This window comes from Trachypithecus francoisi, unplaced genomic scaffold, assembly GCF_009764315.1.
Source record: "Trachypithecus francoisi isolate TF-2019V2 unplaced genomic scaffold, Tfra_2.0 Contig01461, whole genome shotgun sequence".
Classification (NCBI taxonomy): domain Eukaryota; kingdom Metazoa; phylum Chordata; class Mammalia; order Primates; family Cercopithecidae; genus Trachypithecus; species Trachypithecus francoisi.
This window is the reverse complement of record NW_022681433.1, coordinates 15,106,129-15,125,062: the sequence shown is the minus strand read 5'-3', so window position 1 is coordinate 15,125,062 and position 18,934 is coordinate 15,106,129. Positions and strand designations below refer to the sequence as shown.

The 18,934-nt window shown below is 39.7% G+C and overlaps 1 protein-coding gene across 4 annotated transcripts in view; it reads left to right on the top strand.

The window, feature by feature from the left end:
- PAN3 (poly(A) specific ribonuclease subunit PAN3) overlaps window positions 1–18,934 on the top strand; it is a 159,935-nt gene that overhangs the window by 21,461 nt on the left and 119,540 nt on the right. For all 4 annotated transcript variants that reach the window (XR_004443106.1, XM_033236473.1, XM_033236464.1 and 1 more), the window contains exons 2-4: window positions 13,483–13,604; window positions 16,066–16,132; window positions 17,751–17,821. Coding sequence is in view for 3 of the 4 variants with exons in the window: in XM_033236473.1 (XP_033092364.1) it covers window positions 13,483–13,604; window positions 16,066–16,132; window positions 17,751–17,821 (260 nt within the window). In the remaining variant the exon portion in view is untranslated. The remainder of the gene's footprint in view (window positions 1–13,482; window positions 13,605–16,065; window positions 16,133–17,750; window positions 17,822–18,934) is intronic.

The following is an 18,934-nucleotide window of genomic DNA, read 5'->3' as shown; positions in this document are numbered from 1 at the left end:
TCACCATGTTGGTCAGGCTGGTCTTGAACTCCCGACCTCAGGTGATCCTCCTGCCTCAGCCTCCCAAGGTGCTGGGATTATAGGTGTGAGCCACTGCGCCCGGCCAATACTGGAGCCTTCTTGAGCAGGGAGAGTAGGAGGAGGGTGAGGAAGGGAAAAGTACCCGTTGGGTACCATGCATATTACCTGGGTGACAAAATAATCTGTATACCAAACCCCCGCCATATGTAATTTACCCACATAAGAAACCTGCATGTATACCCCTGAAACTGAAATAAAAGTTTTTTTTTTTTTTTAATATTTTTTATTTTTGAGACAGAGTCTTGCTGTATCGCCCAGGCTGGAGTGCAGCAGTATGATCTCGGCTCGCTGCAACCTCTGCCTCCTGGGTTCAAGTGATTCTCCTGCCTCACTCAGCCTCCCTCCCAAATAGCTGGGATTACAGGCGTACGCCACCGTGCCTGGCCAATTACTGTATTTTTGTTAGAGATGGCGTTTCACTATGTTGGCCAGGCTGGTCTCAAACTCCTGACCTTGGGTAATCCACCTGTGGCCCCCTCCCAGAGTGCTGGGATTACAGGCATGAGCCACCATACCCGGCTTTATTTACTCTTTATTTTAAAAAGATAAACTATAGTAGGCCTTTGACTTTTAAGGATGGAAATGGGGAAATCATTTGGAACAGTCTTTACTATAGTTGAAGGGAGTAACGCTGAGGACATAGTTTAGGGCAGTGGAAATGAATTAGAGGGGGCACATTTTAGAGAGATTTGGTGAAGCAGCTACCTGGGATGCATAAGGGAGAGAAAGGAGGCAAAGATAACTAAGTTTTTAGTTTTAAAGTACTTGTCACATGTCTTAGAGACTTTACTTAGTAATAGGCAGTTGGAAATGTGAGTTAGGAGATTAGGGTTGAGTGAGGTGAATGTAGTGTAGTGATTTTTGAAATGTTTGAAATAAGACAAGGTTTTAAATCTCAACTCTGGTACTGTCACTAAAATGAGAAATAACCATATATATCTTAAAGTAACTGTTGGGATTGTGCATATAAACCTGTCAATAAGTAATGCTTGGCATTATTTTATCTGTCTGTCTAATCTATCATAACTAGAATTGAATGTTTCACAGCAAATGGATGAAAGTTTAAGAGGGAGAGATTGATGGATTTAGATTGCTGGAAAGTTAAGTACTTGAGCTATATCGTTAGTTCTTTATGGAATTACCTCACTTCAGTTGTGGCATAATATTCTTTTCTGTACTTCTATTGAGAATGAATATAAAAAGTGTTTCAAGAAATCTTTCAGTTGTCTTGAAGGTGTCATGGTGTTCAATGTTCTTTATGGAAAAATCCTTGTAATAGTTTCTTCAAAGAGTTTAGTATTAGGAAAAATGGTTTTTGCTCAAACAAATTGGTATTTGTTATTTTACTAAGCAAGCAATTTTTAAACTTCTGTTTTCTCTTTTTTTATCTTGGCTATTTCAAAACGTCTGAGCTTAATGTTTGACTGAAATATTTTTATTAACCTGTATTTTTAGTTTAATCTGTATTTAATCTTTTTTTTTATTATTATACTTTAAGTTCTAGGGTACATGTGCATAATGTGCAGGTTTGTTACATATGTATACTTGTGCCATGTTGGTGTGCTGCACCCATCAACTCGTCAGCACCCATCAATTCATCATTTATATCATGTATAACTCCCCAGTGGCTCTGTTGAATGTTTTCGGGGGCGGGGAGCTTACACAACAGAAATTTATTGTCTCAGGTTTGGAGGCTGAAAGTCTAAGATCAAGGTGTTGGCTGGATTGCCTTCTTCTGAAGGCTGTGGAGGATAATCTATTCCATGTCTCTCCCCTTAGCTTTTCGTTTGCTGACAACCTTGGACGTTTCTTGGCTTGTAGAAACATCTTCCCAGTCACTCCTTTCATCTTTACTTGATGTTTTCCCTTTGTGTGCAGCTGTGTTCAAATTTCCTTTTTCCATAATGTCACCAGTCATATTGGATTAGGGCTGCCCTAATGACCTCATGTTTAATTATATCTGCGGTGACTCTGTATTCCAATGAGGTCACATTCCAAGGTACAGGGGATTAAGACTTCAACATAGGAATGTGGTGGGGGTTGGGGGGACCTTTGAACTTCTAACAGTTGTGTGGTTAAACAAATGAAGTGATAACCTAAAATGCCTTATGGAGCTTCGGAGTGAGGTAGGGAATTGAGAATTTGAACTTGTTCTCTTTACAACTCTCCACAGAAGCTTTATCATAAGGGCAGGAAGCACAGTGTTTATAGTCATTAATTGCCATTTTCTGACAGTTCTCTTTAACTTTTTCTTAGTTTGTGAACTTCCAAAGGAATTCCAGCTCTTCAAACAGACAGTATGTCTTGTCCACCTGCTTTGGATTTGAGTCTTTTCTTACAGCTTCTGTGGGTTTTGTAACAGATGTGTAAAATACTCTATCTTACTTCTATCACTCTATTACAAAGAGCATATTCGTGTTTCATCAGAAAAAGCAGGCTACTCTTTGCAAATAAATAAGTGGATTTGGCACCTAATATCAACTGGGCATGCCGGTATACAGAATTATTATCACAACAACCTTGGAAAGTAGATGCTACCATTTTAGTGTTACAGAGGAAGAAAACTGAGACTTAAATATACTGTTGAAGGTTAGTAGTTGACAACTGGCTGAAACAGACCTCATGGTCAGTATTTGTTAAAAGTCTGTGCTCATTCCACAATCCAATAAAGGAAAGGATGGTGTGAGTATCTGCTGAGGGGGTAGAGGAGCCTGTTTCTTGGGCCTGCACCCACTGTACTGTCATCTGGCATCTCTGAGGTCTCAGTTTCCTCACTGGAAAAGTAGAGGCAATTGGCCGGGTGCCATGGCTCATGCCTGTAATCCCAGCACTTTGGGAGGCCGAGGCAGGTGAATCGCTGAGCTCACTAGTTTGAGACCAGCCTGGGCAACATAGCGAAACCCCACCTCTACTAAAAATACAAAAAATTATATGGGCGTGGTGGCGCACACCTGTAGTCCCAGCTACTCACAAGAATCGCTTGAACCCGGGAGATGGAGGTTGCGGTGAGCTGAGATCGCGTCACTGCACTCCAGCCTGGGTAACAGTGAGATTCCACCTCAAAAAGACAAAAGCATTTAGTTGAAAATAAATGTTTGTACAAATGTGCTAGGCTGGGCTCAGCGACTCACGCCTGTAGTCCCAGTAATTTGAGGGGCGGTGGAGGGAGGATTGCTGGAGTTCAGGAGTTTGAGGCTGCGGTGAGCTGATTATGCCACTGCACTCCAGCCTGGGCAACAGAGGGAGACTGTTTCTCAAAAATAACAACTTCTTGCTACCAAGCTTAAAAAAAATAACCTAACAAAAATGTGCTATTAGATTAAGGAATACCAAAAAGTGAAAGGTGTGCATAATTGCAGATACATAAAGTGTAGTTACAGATAATTTAAGGCCTAGTGCAGTGGCTTACACCTGTAATCTGAGCACTGTGGGAAGCCAAGGCAGGAGGATCACTTGAGCCCAGAAAGTTTTTTTTTTTTTGACACAGTGTCTTGCTCTGTCACGCAGGCTGTAGTGCAGTGGTATGATGACAGCTCACTGCAGCCTCAACTTTCTCAGCCCAGTAGTTCGAGACCAGCCTGGGCAACATAATGAGACCCTGTCTCTTCAAAAAAAAAAAAACAAAATAAATTCAAAACAAAACAAAGCTCAGATAATTTAGATTAGTAGATAGTACAGAAATATGTGAAAATTTAAAGGTTTAAATACTATAGTTGAAGACAGCAATAAAAAGTCAAAAGGAAGTTTTTTTTTGGTCAAATGAATGATATAAATAGTATCTTAAGAGGTAAAGGTTTTAACAACTTGGAATAATTGGGGAATACTTTCTAGAGAAGGGGGAATTAAAAAATAATGTTTATGAAGACCTGTGAGAAAAGATGCTAGATACTTTACATAGATTCTTTCACTTGATTCCACACTGCAGCCCTATGAGTGAGATGGTATTTAACCTCTTTTTTCAGGTGAAGAAATGAAATTTACAGTTACTTGCTCATGCTCATATAGTATGTAAATGGCACAAGTAGGATTCAAACTCAATGTGTAACTCAAGTATTTTTTCTTTCGCATCATACCTGAGTCTTGAGTATGTATATTAGAAATTGATTATACTCTAGATGGTAAAGTGTGGGAGATTTTAAGCATATAATGAGTATATCATTGTGACTGGAGGAGAAAGTTCAGTCATTATATATGTATACTTTTTTTACTTTATGCTATGATCTTTAATCTTTTGTAAATATTGGTGTAAGGTATTCAGTTTTTTCCCTAGATGGATACTCAGTTGTCTTAAGTCCATTTACTAAATAATCCCCCTTTTCCTCTACTAATTAAATAAAAAGTTTTATTGGCTAGGCATAGTGGTGTGCGCCTGTAGTCCCAGCTCCTTGGGAGGCTGAGATGGGAGGATTTCTTGCTTCAGCCCAGGAGGCAAGAGATTGCAATGAGTTGAGATTGCGCCACTGCACTCCAGCCTGGGCAACAGAACTGTCTCAAAAAAACAAAAAATAAAACAAAAAAAACCATTTATTGAAATATGATTTACATGCTATTAAATTCACCTATTATAAGTACAATTCAATTATTTTTAGTAACTGTATAGAGTTGTACAGTTTTTTAAAAGAACTTTAAGATATTTATTGTTTTTCATAACAATTGAAGTTTTCTAGGTAGATGATATTATTTTCATTTTATAATTGATGGCATAATCTGCATTTTACAAGCATTTTGCCCAAGACTTTGTGGCTAGTAAATGGCAGAACCGAGACTCAAACTCAGCACCTTTTAGGAAGTATTAGTATGATAGTTGAGGACAAATTGTTGAGGATATGCTAGTGTCAGACTAAGAAGTTCGGATTTCATCCTTTAGCATGAGCATCACCAGCATCTTCTCTGTAATGCCCTACTCAGCACTTGTAGATGGGTACTTTTTGGAAAGTGTCTTCTATGATGGAACTCTTGTCTCTCAAAATGCTCCATGTGGAAAGGGTTCGCTAGTCAAGTAAATTTGGGAAGTACTCTGTCTTCTTTTTGGATTGTCACAATTCACATTGTGTACACACATCCTAGGAAGGTGTACAGTAAGGAAATGGGGGTTTACTTGTTTTTACTCATTTTCTCCCAGAATTTTCCAAGTTTCTTGACCATTGAAGACCTTTTTTTTTTTTTTGAGACGGAGTCTCGCTCTGTCGCCCAGGCTGGAGTGCAGTGGCCAGATCTCAGCTCACTGCAAGCTCCACCTCCTGGGTTTATGCCATTCTCCTGTCTCGGCCTCCCGAGTAGCTGGGACTACAGGCGCCCGCCACCTTGCCCGGCTAGTTTTTTTTTTTTTTTGTATTTTTTAGTAGAGGCGGGGTTTCACTGGGTTAGCCAGGATGGTCTCGATCTCCTGACCTCGTGATCCGCCTGTCTTGGCCTCCCAAAGTGAAGACCTTTTGAGTAACACTGCTCTAGTATGATGTTTTTGGAGAGTTAGACTCAATTCATTAAGAGGGGTTTAAGTGTGAAGAAGAAAATTAAGCTGCAAGATTGGAGTTTTTAAAAAGTAGGTTATTATTGTGTACATTTATCTGTTAATAGTTGTAGGGTGACTGCTGACAGATGCAGAAGTTCTTCCTTTTTTTTTTTTTAGACCGAGTCTCGCTCTGTTGCCAGGCTGGAGTACAGTGGTGCAATCTCAGCTAACTGCAACCTCTACCTCTCAGATTCAAGCGATTCTCCTGCCTCAGCCTCCCGAGTAGCTGGGACTACAGGCACGTACCACCATGCCTGGCTAATTGTTATATTTTTAGTAGAGATGGGATTTCACCATGTTGGTCAGGCTGGTCTCGAACTCCTGACCTCGTGAGCCTCCTGCCTCGGCCTTCCAAAGTGCTGGGATTACAGGTGTGAGCCGGTGCGTCCTGCGTAAGTTCTGATTCGTTAGGTATAGGATCCTTTGGTCCAAAGTTTGAAATTTTGTCTCTTGATTTATACTTGTATTTCTTTTTTTTTTTCGGTAGAGATGGGGATCTTGCTGTGTTGCTCAGGGTGGTCCTGAATTCCTGGGCTCAAGTGATAATTCCACTTTAGCCTCCCCGAAACTACTGTGATTACAGACATGAGCCACTGTGCCTGGCCTTATTTCTTTTAAAAATTTGAAAGGCTGTTCAATATAGTAGCAAGATTACTTTTGTGTCCCAGGTGTACCATTTACTAGTGTTGTGACTTTGGGCAAGCTATAATCTCTGAATCACACTTTGCTTAACCATAAAATAAAAAAAAAATCAACCTTGCCACAGTTGTTATTCAGATGTAGATTCATATCAACAATAATGATTGTTCAATTTGTTGTTATTCTATAGTGTCTTAGTTCATTTCTGCAGCTATTAACAAGATACTGGAGACTGAGTACTTTTATAGAACAGAAATTTATTTCTCAGAGTTCTGGAAGCTGGGAAGTCCAAGATCAAGGTGTGGGTTGGTTTGGTGTCTGATGAGGGCTGCTGTCTGTGCTTCAAGGTAGTGCCTTGTTGCTATGTGCTCACACGGGGGAAGGGTCTAACAGTTTACTTGTGCTTCATAAGGGTGCTAATTCGATTAGCATCATGGCATGCTCCACCCTCATGACTTAATCACCATCTAAAGGCCCCAATTCTTAATACTGCCACAATGATAAGTTTCAACACATGAATTTTGCAGGGGGTGGGAGGGACATTCAGACTATAGCATTCTGCCTGTGACCCCTTAAATCCTTGTCTTTGTCACATGCAAAATTCTATCCCAATAGTAGCAAAAATCTTCCAGCACCAATTCAAAAGTCTAAAGTCCAGAGTCTCATCTAAATTAGGTGTGGGTGAGACTCAAGGTATTCATCCTAAGGCAAATTGCTCTCCAGCTATGATCCTGTGAAATCAGACAAGTTACACTTTTCTAAAATACAATGGTAGGACAGATAACAGGATAGATACTTCCATTCTGAAAGGGAGAAATTGGAAAGAAGAAAGGGATAGCAGGTCCCAAGAAAGCCCAAAACCCAGAAAGCCAAACAACATTAAATCTGGATGCCTGAGAATAGTCTTGTTTAACTCCTTTTCTTGCCTTCTGGACACACTGGGACTGGGGTGGGTCCTGAAGGCTTCAGGGAACCCCGCCCTTTTGGCTTTATCTGGGGCAAGCCCTAATGCAACTCACAGGTTGGAGTCTGATGCCTCTGGCTCTCCTGGGCTGGTGTTGCATCCTGGTGGCTGCACAGTTCTGAGGTCTCAGGGGCAGCCTCGCCTTCACAACTTCACTAGACGTAACCCTGGTAAAAGCTCTCTGCTACAACCTGCCCCATGGCAGTTCTCTGTCTAGCCCCTGAGGCTTTCTGAGGAATCCTTTGAAATCTAGGTGGGGATAGCCATGCCTAGGAGTACTGCACTCCTGAAGAGTTAGCACCATGTGGGCGTCATCAAGGTTTACCCCTTGTGCCTACATTTGCCCTTCAGAGTGGAGGCCTGAGCTGTACCTGGCCTCACTTGAGCCACAGTGGGGGTAGTCAGGGAGCCTTGCTTGGGAATAAGGGGAACAGAGATGTGAGGCAACCCTGGGCAGCTGGGCCTCTCCCTAGAAAACAGTTCTGTACTCAAGGCTCTGCCATTGTGGGCCTGTGGTGGGGAGTAGCAACCTTGGATCTATCTGAAATGTCTTTGGGTTCATTCTTCCATTTTCTTGATGAATATCAGCTGCTTCCTTGTATCTATATGAATCTCCTTATCTTTTATTTATTTTTTTATCTTAATTTTTTTTTTTAAGATAGGGCCTCGTATGTTGCCCAGGCTCTGGGCAATCTCCTTATCAAAAGGTCACTTGGTTATGCTTGTGGTATTCTCTTCCAATATCACCCCGTGTTTTTCATTCTGAGACAGTCTCTGTTGCCCAGGCTGGAGTGCAGTGGCACAATCTCAGCTCTCTGCAACCTCCACTTATCGGGTTCAAGCGATTCTCCTGCCTCAGCCTCTCTAGTAGCTGGGACTAAGGTACCTGCCACCATGCCTGGCTAATGTTTGTATTTTTAGTAGAGATGGGGTTTCAACTATGTTGGCCAGGCTGGTCTCAAACTCCTGACCTCAGGTGATCCGCCTGCCTCGGCCTCCTAAAGTGTTGGGATTACAGGTGTGAGCCGTTGCGCCTGGCCTAATACCCATTTTTAATCTTTACAACCTAGCCAGTCCTGCTTCCGTTTTGATTGTAAATTTGATCTTTAGGCCAGGTAAGGTAGCTCACACCTATAATCCTAGCACTTTGGGAGGCTGAGGCGGGTGGAGCATGCCTGTAATCCCAGTTACTTGGGAGGCCGAGGCAGGAGAATCACCTGGGCATGGTGACGGGCACCTGTAGCCTCAACTACTTGGGAGGCTGAGGCAGGAGAATCGCGTGAACGCAGGAGGCGAAACTTGCAGTGAGTCGAGATCATGCCACTCTTCCAGCCTGGGCGACAGAGAGACGAGACTCTGTCTCAAAAAAAAAAACGAAACAAAACAAAACAAAAACCAAAAAGTGACTTGCAAACTATTAGTCCATGGAAATAGTGTTAAGATTTATTTAAAGTGGCTTGCAAAAATAAAGGATTGAAGGACTGAAAAATTCCTGATTATCTATTCTTGGTAATTAAGGTCACTCATATATCTTACACTTAAGTAATTTAAATTTAAAAGTATTCTACTTGCATTTTCTCATTTTTTTGTTTGTTTTGATATATTTTTTGAGATGGAGTCTCGCTTTTGTTGCCCAGGCTGGAGTGCAGTGGTGCGGTCTTGGCTCACTGCAACCTCCGCCTCCCGCGTTCAAGCGATTCTCTTGCCTCAGCCTCCCAAGTAGCTGTTATTACAGGCGCCCACCACCACGCCCGGCTAAGTTTTTTATTTTTAGTAGAGATGGTGTTTCACCATATTGGCCAGGCTGGTCTCAGACGAACTCCTGAGCTCAGGTAATCTGCCTGCCTTGGCCTCCCAAAGTGTTAGGATTACACGGTGAGCCACCGTTCCCAGCTGTATTTTCTCTTTGAACACTTGATGAAGTAGGTTGGATATGTGCCTGTTTTTGGTAATTAAATTACTATATTTATGATCTATAGAGGATGGATTAATGTATCATTGGTTAGTGATTTTTCCTAACTGCACTCCAAGTATCTATTCCTCTTTTCTCCCTTCCAAAACAAGAAAAGTCAAATGTAGGTATATGTGTGTGTGGAATGTTTACTTGAAAAAATAGTAATTTTAGGCTGGGCACAGTGGCTCATGCCTGTAATCCCAGCACTTTGGGAGGCCGAGGCGGGTGGATCATGAGTTCAGAAGTTTGAGACCAGCCTGGGCAAGATGGTGAAACCCCATCTCTACTAAAAATACAAAAACTAGCTGGGCGTGGTCAGGGGCACCTGTAATCCCAGCTACTTGGGAGGCTGAGGCAGGAGAGTCACTTGAACCCAAGAGGCAGAGGTTGCAAGCACGCCACTGCCCTCCAGCCTGGGTGACAGAGCAAGACTCCATCTCAAAATAATAATAATAATGATGATTTTAATCATTGATTACTGGCTATGTCAGCACTCCCTTGCCACCTACCCCTGTTTTTGGTTAAGTGCAGTCAGGTGTTTCCTCTGCTAGGGAGCATAAGGCTTCTTCTATCAAAGTTGTGTATCTGAAAGGAATAGATACCAGTGTTAACACAGTGAAAATCACTACCAGAAATTTGTGTGTTTATTGGGACAAATTCTGTTTCTTAATGATAAGGTGTTATTATAAGGTGGGAAATTTATAATATGGTTTTATTGTCCTCTGATTCATTAATTTTACCAATATTTCATTTTGTTTATGTGCAGTGGACCTTGCTTTCGAGGAACTTAAAAATTCTACTAAGACAAGATATTGACCATAGATATTTGAATTCTTGGCATGTTCAGTAATTGTTCTATTGGCTTGTGAAACGTGAAAAGAGAGAAAATTGGATTTGAAATTTAAAAATATAATAAAAACCTTTGAAGTGAAAAGCATTTGAAATAAAGATGCTATATTAGAAAACAATTTGACTCTAGAATTGTACTCTATTTTGGAGTAACCATTCTATTTTATTAGGAAAATGTGAAGAGTAGATGCCTTAGAGAATGGAGGAACCTCTCCCCTTATGGATTGCTCTGTCATCCTCCTCCTCCTCATCATTGTGAAAATAACTACATTGTAAAGAAAGTCATAAAAGACGAATGTCTTTATTTTTTTTTCATTTTTTTTGAGATGGAGTTTCTCTCTTGTTGCCCGGGCTGGAGTGTAATGGTGCGATCTTGGCTTACCACAACCTCTGCCTCCCAGGTTCAAGCGATTCTCCTGCCTCAGCCTCCCAAGTAGCTGGGACTACAGGCATGTGCCACCATGCTTGACTAATTTTTTATTTTTAGCAGAGACGGAGTTTCTCCATGTTGATCAGGCTGGTCTCAAACTCCCAACCTCAGGCGATCTGCCCACCTTGGCCTCCCAAAGTGCTGGGATTACAGTTGTGAGCCACCGTGCCTGGCCGAATGTCTTTCTTTTAACCAGCCACGTGACACAAAATTGTTAACATTTTGACATATTTAGTCATTTTTTTCTGTGTATGTGTAAGCACAATAATACCCTCAAATAAAAATGTGTTCCCCTTTCACTTCACATTGTAAATAGTTATTACACTAGAAAGGAACAAAACTTGCTCCTATTTTCTCTCTACTACGTTCTCACACAACACTTTTGACACCAGATGTGTGGAGTTTTTTTCCCACACCGGCCAATTCTCCAATTCTCTGGTTACCACCTGGGTGTCCTACAATTCAGTTATGACACTACCTGGAGTTAGTGCAGACTCAGAGGTTAAAAGCTCAGTCACACAAGACTGCTCTCCACTTCAGATACCAGTGACATGTAGCGGGTCCGCAGATTATACACACTTCTATCCGACTTGGCTACAAATTGGGAGTTCCCATGACCCCGCCTCAGGTTTGATAATTTGCTATGATGGCTCATGGAACTCAGGGAAACACTTGCTTGACTGGTTTATTACAAAGGATACAGATGAACAGTCAGATGAAAAAGTAATAGAACAAGGATCTTTTTTCTCTGTGGAGTTGGGGTGTGCCACCCTCCTGGCTCATAAATGTGTTCACCGACCCACGAGCTCCCTGAACCCCACAGTTGAGAGATTTTTATGGATGCTTCATCTCACAGGCAAGGGAAATTATTAACTCAATCTGTAGCCACTCTCTCCTCACTGGAAGATGGTTGGGTAGTGCTGAAAGTTCCAAACTTGTAATCAGGGCTCGGTCTTTCTGGTGACCAGCTCCCATCTAGGTACCTAACAAAAGTCACCTCATTAGAACAAAAGATGCACCTATCACCTTGGAAATTCCAAGGGATTTAGGAAGTCTGTGTTAAGAACTGAGGTCAAAGACCAAAAATTTGAACCAAAGATGCTCCCAGCACCAAGTATTTGAACAAAGATGTTCCTAGCACCTATCATTTAGGAAACAAGTTTTTCTAGGAGCTCTATGCCAGGAACTATAGATGAAGACAAAAGAAATATGTATTTCTTTCACAGTATGACAGATACAGTTATTTAGTCTTTATTATCATTTTGTGTAGCAGTTTATTATGGACAATTTTAAACTTTGATAAAAGTAGAGAGGCCAGTGTCGTCCCTGTCACCCAGCTTCAACAATGATTGATATTTTCCCAGTCTTACTTTGTCTGTCCTCCTATTTTAGTTCTATTTTACTGAAGTATTTTAAACATATCCTGGACATTAATTACCATGACTTTGATTTATTTCATGGTAGTTTTTCAGTGGATTTACTTAATCGTTCTTCTGTTGTTAGACATGTCGACCTACATGGAAGAAGCTGAGGCAAAATTAATATAAATAGAGAGTCAGCAAGGCACAATGGCCCTGTAATCCCAATACTTAAAGAGGCCACGATGAGAGGATCACTTGAGGGCAGGAGTTCGAGACCAGCCTGAGGATCATAACAAAATCTCATCTCTACAAAAACGGAAGAAAAGTAGAGAGTTTATTTGGGCCAAACTTGAGGATTGCAACCCAGGAGCACAGACTCAAGTTGCCCTGAATATATCCTCTGATTAGCGGTAGTGGATTTTTAAAGCTGAAATAGGGGGACAGGGAGTGAAAGTGTGTCAGGAATTCTCATTGGCTTACAGAAATTAACATTGATTCAGCTATACATTGTTAAGCTGTAGGGTGATGGTTACAGTGTCCAATGTGGCATTACTAGGTTAATTTATAGCTACTTTTGGCAATAGCAGGCAGTTTCAAGAGATGAGCACGTAGCTCAAAGTGGGGAGTAGGCTGTGACTGCTGTCTCATTTTAATACCTCTCTGGGCCTGATATTAAAAGGGTTTGCATTCTTCAAATAATAAATAGTTCTTTGTTTTTTCCCATTTCACATTGTTTCTAATTCCTTGTTAAAGATGAACTTTTTTATATATAAATATTTAGGTGTTTCTGATGATATTCTTCAGCCATATCCTGAAGTTGTAGTCACTAAAAGATACGAACCATTAAAATAAGCTTTTTATAATTGTAAATGCAGTACATTTTCATTATGGATGTTTTGGGAAATACATTTAAAAAAGGAGAAAATAAAAATTACCTCATTGTTTTCCAAAGAGACCCAACATCCCTTCTATCCACATTTTTGTAGTTTGCTTCTTACTGGGGTTGAAGGGAGTTTCTCAGTGACTGCCTGGAGAAGAGCAAGCCTACTTGCAGCCCATCTTATTGTTAAACTGGCAGATTAGAAAATAGCTGCATGCTAAGTACTTATTAGGAAGTAACATCTAAGACACAGCGTCCTGTTGATCGCCCTGATAGTTTCAGAGTCCTTCAGTATCGTCCTACGCTCAACTCTAAAAAGAACTGTCAGTATTCCTGAATTCCATCCTATTGCTACCTCTGCAGAATTTTTTCCCCCTGAATTTTGAGTTAGTGTGAGTCTGCTGGTTTCTTTCAAAAGATGTGTTGTGAGAAACTGTCTTGAGAAAATTGCTTCTGTTTACCATCCAGTGGTTCACAGGAGAAATTGTCCTTTTACTGAGTTGAAGAAAGAAAATTTGATGAGGAAACTGGAAATGCAGGTGGTAGAAACTTAATCATATGATGTCTGGGGGCTATTTGGTGATTCATAGAAAATAAATTATTTCTGTGGGAAGTAATTAGTCAGCTTGAGCACTGTTTAACAGATTTCTAGAGCCAAGCCAATTTTATTTGATCCTGCCTTTTATAAACTGGTAAATAAAAATAAGTGTGATAGATTTGAGACTTTACAACTTATTTAGGAACACAGAAGTGAAATCAATGTTTCATCCTCTGAAATAATTTTAAATACTTGAATTTTCCTTCTCTTTCAGTTCCAGGAATGGATGGAGGTGCTTTAACTGATACAAGTCTCACAGATTCCTATTTTAGCACCAGCTTTATTGGAGTCAATGGATTTGGAAGCCCTGTAGAAACAAAATATCCCCTGATGCAGGTATCCTCAGTATAAATTCATATTGCACTATGAAGTTTATTCTAGGACCAGGGGACATATAGAGTCTTCATTTATTCCTACATTTATTGAGTGGGAGGTGAGATTTTAGGAGGCAGTGAGATGGGTGAGATGTAGGTAAACTATCTTCCATGGGGTTAGAGTTAATGAGAGCTTTTGTAAGTAGGGGTTTGGTACGGTTAGGGGCAAGAGTGACGGGAGTATGTAGAGAGGGTAGTTAGAGACTAATTTCACTTGTGTGTTTTGTTTGTATGTTAGTTAAACTTGGTAGTGATAGCAATTTTGTTTTGTTTTGTTTTGTTTTGAGACGGAGTCTTGCTCTGTCGCCCAGGCTGGAGTGCAGTGGCCCAATCTCAGCTCTGCAAGCTCCGCCTCCCGAGTTCACGCCATTCTTCAGCCTCAGCCTCCCGAGTAGCTGGGACTACAGGCGCCCGCCACCACGGCCGGCTAATTTTTTTTGTATTTTTAGTAGAGACGGGGTTTCACCGTGTTAGGCAGCATGGTCTTGAACTCCTGACCTTGTGATCTGCCCACCTCAGCCTCTCAAAGTGCTGGGATTATAGGCGTGAGCCACCGCGCCTGGCCGATAGCAATTTTAAAATAATGTTTGGAGCAGATTAGACATGTATTATAAAAGTGAAGTTACAAAAGGCCTCCCTTCCATTGTTACTCATCACTCTTCTAGTTAACCTTCCTAGAGGTAGCTGCCGTCACTTGTTACAAGTTTCCTGTGTATCCTCTCAGGAATACTCTTTGCATTATAGAAGCATAGTGCTAGTTTTATTTTGTTTAATGCTTACAATGTTAAATTTAAAGTCATAGTACTTGGGGCATTTTACATTAAAAATGTCTTTGAATTTTTTTTAACCCCACTTTGTTGTTTTTGGCTCTTTTTTTCCCCTTTGTTTATCATATGGCTGCATGCAATGCTTAGGAGATTTGTTTTTAGATTAGTTTTTGTTGATTAGTATTGCACAATTTTGTAGAATTGGAATAAAATTGGCAAGTATTCTAGTGTTTTTAATTGGAAAACTGCCATAATAGTAAAGGCAACGTATTGTCCTTTCTAGTTTCTGTAAGGTACTACTGGCTGGTTTTCTCCATTATTACAATACGATATTTGAACACATTTACATTTCTCTCTCTCTCTCTCTCTCTCAGCTGCGCCTAACAAGAAAAAGGTGTGAGGAATCAGGTAGATGTCTCTCTCGAGACAGGGTCTTGCTGTGTCACCCAGGCTGAAGTGCAGTGGTGCGATCATGGCCCACTGCAGCTTCAACCTTCTAGGCACAAGTGATACTCCTCTCTTGCCTCAGCCTCCTGAGTAGCTAGGACTTACGGGTGTGTGCCAGCATGCCCGGCTAATAAAAATAATTTTAGCAGAGATGGGGTCTGTGTTGCCCAGGCTAGTCTCAAACTCCTGGTCTCAAGTGATCCTCCTGCTGTGGCCTTCCGAAGGAGGTATTACAGGTTGGGGTTACAGCCATTAGCCACCACTCCTGGCCCGGTGTTTATACTTCAAGCTGAACTGATTTTAAGGGTCTGTATGAAACCAATGCTTTTTTGAATTATTTTAACTTTTATTTATTTCTCGTAGCTATGCATTCTAAAGGTTGTTTATAAACAAACATGCACAGCCATATATAGAAATGGTTATGTTTTATGAACAATGTAACTAGTTTATTGTATAGTTGTACCTTCTTTTAACTGCCCGTGAGCCACAATTTCAGGTACTTTTTAATATGTATTTTCGTATTAAAATTACCTCAGGAACTTAGCTTTTTCTTCTCTTTTAAAATTATGCAGACATTAAATAAGAAGTTGAGCAAATTCAGGACTCTAGAATTAAAGCCAGAGCTAGAAATTCCTAACTTAGAATTTTTAAGGCATTGAGTTAGATGTTATATATGAGACAAGGCTTTGTGGGCATGGGATAAAGGGCCTTACAAGATGGAGAGACCATAGAGGCAATGGAGTGAGTCCAGAAAGCATAGAACGTGTTTAGAGAACAGAAAATATTCTACTTTTATAAGCTGTATAAGGTGTATGAATGATAGTACAAATTGAGAAAGGATATTAGAGCATTTACTGTTTTTATTCATAGTCAGCGTATACCTTCCTCAGTGGATATTGGAATTTATGTTTTACAGACAAGGACACTTAATTATGTGTTTTGCCCAGGCTAATAAGTTATGGAAGGACAATTCAAAATAGGTCTGTAGCTTTGGCTTTAAATACCTGGGTACTGAGTAAAATTTTCATTTCATGTGGTGGTTTTTACATAGTTGTAATCCAAGCAATAACATTTATAGGAAGATTAGATTATCAGTAATGTGAACAGTAGATTGGAGGGGAAGAAGCAAAGAGAGCCAGTCTTAATTGGTTGGATACTTTTATTTCTGTATTCCTCGGTGATGTTATAAATACATATTTTGTTTTTCAGAGAATGACTAATAGTAGCAGCTCCCCAAGCCTTCTAAACGACAGTGCCAAGCCATATTCAGGCCATGGTAAGACCTGTTGCCTTTTGCTTGTGTGTGTCTGTGTGTATATTTCTTACTCTAAAAGTAATATACAACCATTGTAGAAATGTTGAAAATTGTAAATGGGTGTAAAGAAGAAAATAAAAATTGTTATCTTTCCCACTCAGATCTAACTATTGAGATTTAGATCTCAAGCCAGGCGTGGTGGCTTACGCCTGTAATCCCAGCACTTTGGGAGGCTCAGGTGGGAGGATTGACTGAGCCCAGGAGTTTGAAACCGACCTGGGCAATATAGCAAGACCATGTCTCTATTATTAAAGAACAGTCAGTGTATAAGTTACATAAAAAAATTTTGTCAAGCTTTTTTGTTAACATCTTGCCCTTTGCACTATTAGTTATTTAATATTAAATTCAAGTTAATTTTAATGAAGGTGAGTCTGAAAAACCAGGAAGAAGAAGGCAGAGAAATGAAGCAGCAGTCTATTTGTACTACATTGTGAAGAGATTTAAGGTTCCTTTACATAAGAACATTTAATATATTTTTTAGGATTTAGCAGAACACGTAATGAGATTAATAAATAAAAAATTAAAGCTCAGAAAGGAAGATAAATATTTCAGTATATCTCATGCATCCCTTTTCAGAGACTCTTCTCATTTGTAAAGTGAGAAATAATTAAGATATATAATTTTGTTTGTAACTTCTTTCTGCAGAGTAGTGGAATTTTGAACCTACAAAATCTTTGGATTTCATGTTTGTATTTTGAAAAATTTATTACTTCTGTCTTTAACAACTTAATATTTTTATCTTTTTAGTAATAATATCAAATATCTGGTGATAGACTTTAAAATATGGAATAGTTTGTAGAGTAGCTGGTTTTTTTTTTGTTTTTTTTTTTTTTGAGACGGAGTCTTGCTCTGCCACCCAGGCTGGAGTGCAGTGGCCGGATCTCGGCTCACTGCAAGCTCCGCCTCCCGGGTTTACGCCATTCTCCTGCCTCAGCCTCCCGAGTAGCTGGGACTACAGGCGCCCGCCTCGTCGCCCGGCTAGTTTTTTGTATTTTTTTAAGTAGAGACAGGGTTTCACCATATTAGCCAGGATGGTCTCGATCTCCTGACCTCGTGATCCGCCCGTCTCGGCCTCCCAAAGTGCTGGGATTACAGGCTTGAGCCACCGTGCCCGGCCCTGTAGCTGGTTTTAAAGCCTTGCTGAGGTGTTGAAATCCAAGACAGGATCTCTCAGAGTCTGTGGTTGACACTGCCCCACCCCCCCACCCTCCTTTTTATCCTTCCCATGATTTGGTCTCAAGATTATAAACCTTTATTTACTTTAGGCCAACTTACTGCCTTCATAAACACACACAATAGTATGGTTAAGAGTTTTTTTTTCTCTATTTGATTTTTCTTTTGGTTCTAGTCAAATAGATCTATCCTGATCCATACAGCTTTTGAATATTTGAGCAAATTAGTTCACCAGTTTGTGTTTCATTTGCTCAGAAAATATTTGAACATAACTGTGTGTTAGATACTAAGTTTAATTATTGTGTCATTTGACTTTTTTTATATAGGCATTGTCCAGTTAAACAGTTACTAGATTTGTGGGTTACCCGAGTTTTATGTGTGGAAACTTATGTAACTTACCTTTCAGATCCTCTAACTTCACCTGCTTCATCCTTGTTTAATGACTTTGGTGCCCTCAACATCTCTCAGAGACGAAAGGTAGGTGACATTGAAACTTGAATTAAACTAAATGGAATTCAGGAGTGATGTCGGCATTGTTACCTATGTAGTGTCAGTGTTTTCGTAAGTGGAGGGAGAGCTTTTTATGGGCTTTAGTGTTTTTCCTGCGTTTTGTTTATCCTTTTTCTTTATCTTTTTATATGTGGAAATTTATTTGATATCTGCATGGAATAGAGATTTTGTGTGAAGGGATGAAATCCTGCTTATTTTTGTTCATTTTATTTATCTCAATGTATTCTATCTTTAAGATAACATCTAATTTAATGTTATAGTTGCTGTTAATGTGACCCATTGTAAGCATATTCATCATGTTTAAACTTTATTTTTTGATGGCTTTATCTAAATTTCAAAGATTCTTCCCTAATTTACTCCTCATTATAAGGCAAACTTAAAGTTTTCAACTTTTCATAATTGGCCCAACAGTTTAAAAAGTTGAAAATCTCTTCACATTAGAAATTTAATTTTATTTGGAATTTAGATTGATAGACCATATATGGATTTTTGAAGTATTTTATAAGGACTGATGTTGTGACAAGCTGAATAATTTGATGCCTTTGAGTCTTAATGAGAATCTTGTTAATACTAATAATCATCTAGAGAAGATAGTCTTTTTTGGTTAGGACCAGTAACAGCTAAAGATGTTAAAGACGTTGTAAATCTTGGTGGAAGTTATTATAAAGTTATAACATTGTTTCCTAAGTAATGGAAGAAAGACCCAAAATTTAATGAGAGTAATAAATATAAAATTAACTAAGGCTCAGAAATGAAGATAAAATATTTCAGTGTATCTCATGAATATTAAATTTTAGAATAGCTGATACGAACTTAAGATACTTTTAAGAAGGATCTGATCAGCAGGTAGTATAAAATGAAGTAAACTCAAGAAGGTGGCGGTGATGGCTTCATGGTATGTAGTTATCCCCATACTCATCGAATGGAATACATTCAATATGCATAGCATTTTACATGTCAGTCAGACCTCAATAAAGTAGTTTTAAAAATTCAGAAAGACTAGGTTTTCTTAAGACAAAAAAAAGTTATGAGGACCAATATAAATTATATTAAAACCTCATGTATCTAATGTTATTTCCA